This window comes from Leiobunum rupestre, chromosome 8 (genome assembly GCF_980474605.1).
Source record: "Leiobunum rupestre chromosome 8, qqLeiRupe1.1.hap1, whole genome shotgun sequence".
NCBI classification, from domain to species: domain Eukaryota; kingdom Metazoa; phylum Arthropoda; class Arachnida; order Opiliones; family Sclerosomatidae; genus Leiobunum; species Leiobunum rupestre.
The window spans coordinates 29,523,496-29,530,881 of record NC_143391.1 but is presented as its reverse complement, the minus strand read 5'-3'; the positions used below and the strand labels follow the sequence as shown (position 1 = coordinate 29,530,881).

Genomic DNA, 7,386 nt, shown 5'->3' with positions numbered 1-7,386 from the left:
AACTTACTAGTTTCATTTCATGTTAAAGACAGTCACAAAATTGAGTAGAAAAATTAACACACAATTGCCTTTCTAGTGCTACTGTTGACGCATAACACAATTCGTTTATGAAAAATGCGCAATATTTTAGACCACGGAAAACAGGAGTTTCTGGTCCCCACATTCGAAATAAAAAGATAGTGTTTGGCCTACACAATTTTTATTGAATGTTTTCAATATCGTTACAATTATTATTTAATGAGAGACAATATTTTATACACTTAAAACAACTGCGAAAAACGTTTTTTTATTTTTTTGACCCATTGATTTATCCAATCAGGGACGGACTTTTCAAAAAATCTTTCGTCATTCGAAAATAACCGCTATTTCCTATATTATTAAGCAATTAGCAAAAAACGGTAGACTTCCCATCTTTTATACCAAGTGAAAAAAAATTCAGTTTGAGAAAAGTTAATGTTGTATTACAAAAACACAAGGAATTTTCCTCTAAAAATTCTATCACGCTATTATTCAAAATACCATTCTCTACTTTCAGCTCACGACTCACTATTAATAATACCCCTATTCATTCTATTAAACTGTAATAATGACTGTAATGTCATCGTATGTTTACTACATTTTTATTTCCCTGTACAATCTGCCCCATTCTGATATTTTAAGCTATTTGAAGCTTTGAACCCATAATGGGAAAATGTCAGGAGGGCCTTCTTACGCTTCTTTGAAGTACATTTTTTGTAAAATAAGAAAACCAGTCATAATCAATGCTTATTGCGAATGAAAATTAAAAAGATGATTTGAGGATAGGCTAATGTATACAGATAATGAAATGTGCTATAAAATGTCGATAATATTTAATTTTTTACACTATCAAGAAATTTTTAAACTCTAAATTTTTTTAAGTAACATTTTTAAATACGAATATAGATATATTTATATAGAAGTTAATTTAGCTCTAAAAATGGACATTAAAAATTGTTAAAATACCAGGATGCGTTTGGCTAGAGCTAGACTAGATTAAAATTACATGGACGATTTTGTTTTTATGAAACATATTATTTTACTTATTGGAGGAACTAAAGATATCTTATTATCCGCCGCGCGTCTCAACAAGGGTGAATAATTCTGTAAAACCGAATTATCGGTTTAGTGTAAATGACACGTAAGAATGAGCTCGTTCAAAAGCAAAAGGGCTACAAAATGGAGAGCTGCGTTTTCTTTAGGTTCTAGCCCACGTTAAAAATGTACAAAATTAACAAATATATAATTATTAAAAGTAAATAATTTTTCTTTAAAACTCTAATATAATTTAAAATTAAGACTATATAATGCTAAAATTTGGCGTTTTCAAAGTGAAACCGGTGGTAAAATCTAAATGGGGCTTTTAAAAATATGTGATATCTCCAACGTGTTCCTTTTTTATTTTGTAAATATAAGCTATACAATTGGCACAAGATTTCTCTAATGCTAATTTAATACTGCTTGTTTTTAATTAAATATGACATTTTCATAATTACTTTTGAGCAAATGATTGAAATTTTTAGAAGCCCCAAATGTTTTTTTATAAACAAAATTATTTTGTTGAGAGATTGCACAATCATGTAACACATTTCTTTTTTGGACTAGCTTGAGAATATATAAATTTTGTAATTCTGAGCCAAAATAATCACTATTTAATTTCATTTAAAGCAATGTCTTGCCATAAATTAGTGAATAAAATTCAAATAAACAGGCTAAAGGCATTTCATATTTAAAATATTGCAAATTGTATACACTCAAAGCGTATAAAAACTACCAAAAAAAAAAGTTATAAAATGAACACAATTTTTTTATTGAGAATCTAGATAGGAGTGTAGGGTACGCTATTAAAAAAAATTGTACACCTTATTTAGTATGTAAGCTCAGTATGAAAATACGAGTATTTGAACTAATCAGATCAAATAATTAGCTGGACAATGATTCAGGTTAAAAATTGGATATATAAAAAAAAATTATAACCTTAATCTGTGACTCGAGATGCCCTTAATGCGTGCGTAATATCAGCTAGTGGTCCTCTCCGATGATCTCGACAAGGTCCTTTGGCGAGACTTTCCCTGTGCCCCAAGTTCTTAGGGTCAGGCCCGCGATGAAGAGACGCATCAGCTCCTCTGCGATTTTTGGGGTCAGCTCCAACCCATGGAATGTAGTCTTTCCTAAAAATAAATTTATCAGTCAAAGTTTTAAAAATTTACTTTATTTAGCAAAGATTGTAAGTTAGGCCTGGGGTTGGAAGAGGGTGATTTGAACTTTTACTAGAATTATACACTCTTCCAGCCTTTAATAAGAATGAACTATGAGAGAAAATAGATTGAGACTAGCCGAAAGACACGTACAATCTCGAAAGGGAAGATTTAAAATTTCTGACGTACAGAAGTAGATCTTCGCAAGGTCCTTTTCTAAGGGATGAATCCGGACCTTTTGCTTTTGATCTATAAGAAGAAATGTAAGCCGGTTGTTGTTCCTCAACTGTTATACTTGTGGATCTTGTAACTCTAAAATTTAATAAATGCAATTGAAATTTAAAAGAAATAATAAAAAATACATTAAAAATGAATAAAATAAAAGTTTTTGTTTACTTGGAAATATCTTTCTTGAATTTACTTCTCTGTTTACCTTCCATACGAATAGAGGGAGAGCTGACTATTACTTCTCTAGAAATGGAAAAATTACGGGTATCATTTTAAAATTCTTCACTTTGGTACTATTAAAGTCGTTTACTTTGATTTAGAAGTTTCGCTTTCAATTTCCAATGATTCAACAGCTGCTAGTAATGAGTGTGATATTGACATATACATTTGAAACACATTAAAATTTAGAAGGAAAAACAAACCTGTATGACCTTCATCTACAACATCCTTATCAGAAGAAACAACCTTTGGACTTGATACTGAGGGAGAAATCCCTGTTGATGTAGTTGGTGATGCAGCCTCCATTGTGGGTTCTGTTATCACTGGGGCACTTTCAGATGTTGGGAATTTGTGAGATGTCCTAAAGAATTACAGGTATCAATTAGGTGTCTTTTTTAACTAAAAAGTTTACAAAAACTAAAGCAATTTTTGATAAAAATTAGATTGAGGGGTTTGTCATTTACCAATTTGACAAAAAAAAAACTGCAGTACAACAGATAATGATTGATATTATAGTAGACAATGTAATTGCCCAACAAAAATTTAAACAACCACAAGTTAATAGAAAAAGCACGAAGCCGTGCACCAGCTATTTCATATAAAAAATGTTAAAATTATACAATTATTTAAGAACAAAGAAATTAATTTTCAAGATCAAAACCCAGGTAACGTAATATCCAGTTAATATTAGGTTAAAAAATCATCATACGCATACGGAATATATTATTGAGTTAGAAAATGGCGCAGCAGCGGTTAGTGAAAGCGAGTGCCAATGGCCATGTAAACAGTCACAAGTGAATTTCAGAGCTTCAGTGCTTATTTTTATACTTTTATTTACTTTAAGAGATGCACAGCGTGGCTGTTGTCCCCACGACCTAAAAGTAAGAGTTTCATTTCCTCATCGCTAAGTCTGATCCACCTGATCAATTTGTTCGGAAAAGCTTTATTTAGACCTTTCACCCATTTTCCAAAAACTACCCGATATAATATCTCAAAAGGAATAAAGAAAAATCAAAGACATTTACCCATCCATGGGAGTCATTGCTTTGAGAAACTGTATAGCTCTTTCTTCATTGTAGTTGCTACTATCAATAGCCATATTCACTAAAGTTTTAGAAACCGCTGGAAACTGCTCTTGGATTCGAGCCATTACTGAAATGAATAAGATACAATAAGTGCGAAAACTCTTTACACGTTTTTGGATTTTCTATACATACACAGATGTTTATCGGAAATGCTGGGGGGTCCAACAATGACAGGACGGTCTGGTTTTTTAGGACGAGATTCTTCGGCAGTGGGTTTAGGCTGTTGATTGGCATTTGGACGAATAATTGGCGTATCACGTTTCTTATATCCCATTGCGGATAGACGGTTAGATGCTTCATAGGCATTATTGTCGCAACTACGAAACAAAATAACTCAATGCTAATCTTTTCCAGTTACCAAGTAACTTTAAAAAAATACATACTTGTAAAGGATGTCAAATAGAACCGCTTCATCCACTTCAGGAAAGACTAATTTAAGGTAGCGCAGTTTCATTTTAGGCGAGCTTGGTGTGGTTGTAGGAAAACGATTTCCTTTCCAGCTACCAGTTACCAAAGAAGAAATAACTTCGTGTTCTTGATTATCGAATTTTTTAACCAAATTCCGGATTGAATCAATATCCACATTTGGAAAATAACCATGTAGCTTGTGGACGAGAGCTTCATCAATGTTGGGAGGTGATGGTTCTACAACAGGCTAAAATAAGAATGAATTATTAGCATTAAGAAAATTACAAATAAAGTTATATAATTAATAACTTTACTTCAATTCTGTGTATGATCATTTGTTCGTGAGCTGTTGGATTAGTTTGAGCTCTAGAATGACCCTCTGCCATGAGAGCACTAATAACTACATTCTCTCGATTGTGATACCTAAAAATTAAACTTGGTTAGAGCAAAATAAGTTGAAAATAAGAACGAAGCTCGAATAAAAATTCTTAACTGTTTCAAAAATTGCCAGATATGCCCTTCTTCTACAGTTGGAAACTGCAGACAAAGTTTCATCAAGAGCCTTTCATCTACTTGTACACTCATACCATCAGGCTAAAATTTCAATTAATGTAATATAAACTTAATACATTGAGTAAGTAAAAATCAGGAAACTTTCTAATGAAGCTTAAAATAGCCCCATGCAAACAAATAGAGAAAATGTGGCATGTGCAATCACCTTAAACCGCAAAGGAGTTCTGGGTGTACCATAATAAGGAGTGTAAACTCCCTGATAAATATCCATGAAAGCGTTTTAAAAAAGCATTTTACGATTGTTAGTTGAATTATTAATTCATAGTGAAATAAAACTGTTTAAATGTCATTGAGTTGATGGTTTAGGGGCAAATCCCCAAATCAGCTAACCATCAACTCAACTATAATGTAGCAATAAGTGAAAAGGTCAAATATTTGGTAAAGCAAAGGTCACCTGAGGCGGTGCATTGTTTGATGTAATATTAGCTGTGGGTGCGGTATAATGGACTGGACTGAAAAAAGCGGGATACCCCTAATTCCAATTTGGGTTAAAAATATTGCAATTAAAAATCAGTATTAAGTTCAAAGAATTAAAAATAAACTATATTTTCCTAACAACTAATGGTTAATTATCACCTTTCGTGCTCCTGAAGGTGATTTCCCAATTCCGTATAAATAATATTTTGCATATGAACCCTTGATTTTGGTTGCAATTAAAGGTGGCAAAGATAAAGAAAAGGAGGTAATGCGATTATGGTTAAGAGGCAAGGTTTTAGGGTTTATAATTCACAAAGCACATTCGAAGTTAAAAGCGCAGTTCAGCGTGACAAGTATCATTAATTAAAACACTTTTTATTATTTTTCATTTTAAGGAAAGAGGACGGAAATGTTTTACTTGTTGAACTTGAGGATGTAACATGCGAGGATCTTCCCAAGTTGTAGTGTGCTCCGCATGGTTAATGAAGTAGCTAAAAATATTTAATTTAAATTTGCATAAACAATCACTAATAGGTGGAACATGGACTAATGTTAATTAGTCCATGGGTGGAAGATAAAAAGATTTAAATACTATCTTCCAGTCCTTGCATCCAGTCTACTTTCCCAGCCTGAAGGAAGCGTTTCGTTTGGACGTTGAGGATGGATCGTTGCCATTTTGTATTTTTAAGAAAATAACAATAATTTACTGTAGACAAGGGGAAAAAGTCATTATATTGAACTGTCAAAATCAATCCTGCTTAAACCTCGGCATACCTAAGCCTTGGGGCACGAAAAACTGTAAATTATGATTACAACTTAGGATTACACGTTACATTGTTAATGATTAGACATAAAATTACTTGAGTTAAAAAACTAAGAAAAATAAATACTTCGAATATACTTGTAAATATTAAAAGTCACTAAAGAATTCACTAAGTAATTTATTTACTAAAATCTTCAAGAATCAAGACGTCCATTCGTTTTCGAAAAATGGCAGCAGCTAAAGCGACTGACGCATTACATAGCAGCAGGATCTATTTCACGTTGTCCATTGGCAGCAGAGGCACAGTATAAAGAAAAACTCTTTGCCGTATTAAATGGTGCCATGTAACATGATCAGCAAATCAAAGTCAAACTCATAGAAATAGAAATTAGACTAGAAGCACGATTGGATTGGACGGGGACGTACCAGCTAGAAGGCTGCCATCAGAGTGGAATCGCGAAAGTCGCGCCATCTCATAGAAACAATTTAAACAAAATAAGTAAATAAGGTCACGTGGAATAACATAAAACAGATCGTAGGCAACGTATTAAAAACTTTTTTTTATTTATCTGACATTATATTAAGTTATTTAAACAGCTTTAGGAAAATCATAAAAATCTCAAGAATCTACTATATCTACCGTGTCACCCTTAAAGTCCCACGTTAACTTTGCGCAATCATTGTAAGTCTGAAATCTTGGTGTAAAAAAAATATCTTATTCCGAGATTATTTTAAAATATTTACTATAATATTACATACTTATGAAATGATAATTTTATTTCTTTCCCAGATCTCTCCTTACAATGTGAAAAAGAACAGTTTGTAACCATTTTTGCGGATATGCTTTTAGACGCAAAAGTTTAAACACGAAAAGACCGCCGCTGCGCACGACGTGATGCGCAGTGGATCACCTTTTTTTTCCTTCTTCGAAATTCGCGTCGTAGCCATGGCGACAATGTTTAATGCGTTTGTCAGATGGCGCGTACATCGCGATTCCACCCTGATGTCAGCCTTCTAGCTCGCCTGTTTCCCTTGGGATTGGCGGAAAGGGCAGTGCTTCTAGTCTAATTTATATTTCTATGGTCAAATATGGCACGCCATCCTGGTCAAAATTAAGTTGGAAATATAGGGTGATGTTTTGGAAATATAGGGTGATGGTTTGGAAATATAGGGTGATGGTTTGGAAATATAGGGTGATGTTTTGGAAATATAGGGTGATGTTTTGGAAATATAAGGTGATGTTTTGGAAATATAAGATGATGTTTTGGAAATATAAGATGATGTTTTGGAAATATATGGTGATCTTTTGGAAATATAGGGTGCAAGGTGATTTTAAAATAGCGACGCTATCGCCATCTCTCGCTTTTGCTTTAAAACTATTATTTGCAGTGCTACCGCTCACTTATCATGAAATCGGGGAATGCGACCCTCCTGGTGTTTCGAGAAAAGATAGGTCTATAATGGACGAGGGTCTAAT

General features: G+C 33.1%; 1 protein-coding gene across 5 annotated transcripts; it reads right to left on the bottom strand.

Annotated features, from left to right (window-relative positions):
- Positions 1–215: 215 nt before the first annotated feature.
- On the bottom strand, positions 216–5,852 carry LOC149933078 (uncharacterized). Of its 5 annotated transcripts, none has more exons than XM_090155406.1 (16): positions 5,739–5,852; positions 5,565–5,637; positions 5,306–5,365; positions 5,124–5,201; positions 4,875–4,925; positions 4,650–4,750; positions 4,471–4,579; positions 4,132–4,403; positions 3,881–4,065; positions 3,689–3,815; positions 2,867–3,024; positions 2,755–2,800; positions 2,613–2,687; positions 2,370–2,528; positions 1,996–2,189; positions 216–1,122 (listed from the first exon to the last, which is right to left on the bottom strand). In XM_090155406.1, the coding sequence occupies exons 1-15, from the start codon at positions 5,819–5,821 to the stop codon at positions 1,997–1,999; spliced, it is 1,770 nt and encodes a 589-aa protein (XP_090011532.1). In that variant the 5' UTR covers positions 5,822–5,852; the 3' UTR covers positions 216–1,122; position 1,996. The 5 variants fall into 5 exon arrangements, with proteins under 5 accessions (XP_090011532.1, XP_090011531.1, XP_090011534.1 ...); XM_090155405.1 differs by lacking the exon at positions 216–1,122 and adding an exon at positions 1,725–1,859; XM_090155408.1 differs by lacking the exon at positions 216–1,122 and having other exon boundaries at positions 1,866–2,189; positions 2,406–2,528.
- Positions 5,853–7,386: the final 1,534 nt, after the last annotated feature.

Excerpts from the sequence above, each read along its gene's own strand:
- LOC149933078 (XM_090155406.1), bottom strand. The coding sequence starts at position 5,821 with ATGGCAACGATCCATCCTCAACGTCCAAACGAAACGCTTCCTTCAGGC. Across the intron at positions 2,688-2,754 it reads AGCGAAACTTCTAAATCAAA|AGAAGTAATAGTCAGCTCTC; the intron begins GTAAACGACTTT and ends TTCCATTTCTAG. Across the intron at positions 2,529-2,612 it reads TTCAAGAAAGATATTTCCAA|AGTTACAAGATCCACAAGTA; the intron begins GTAAACAAAAAC and ends ATTAAATTTTAG.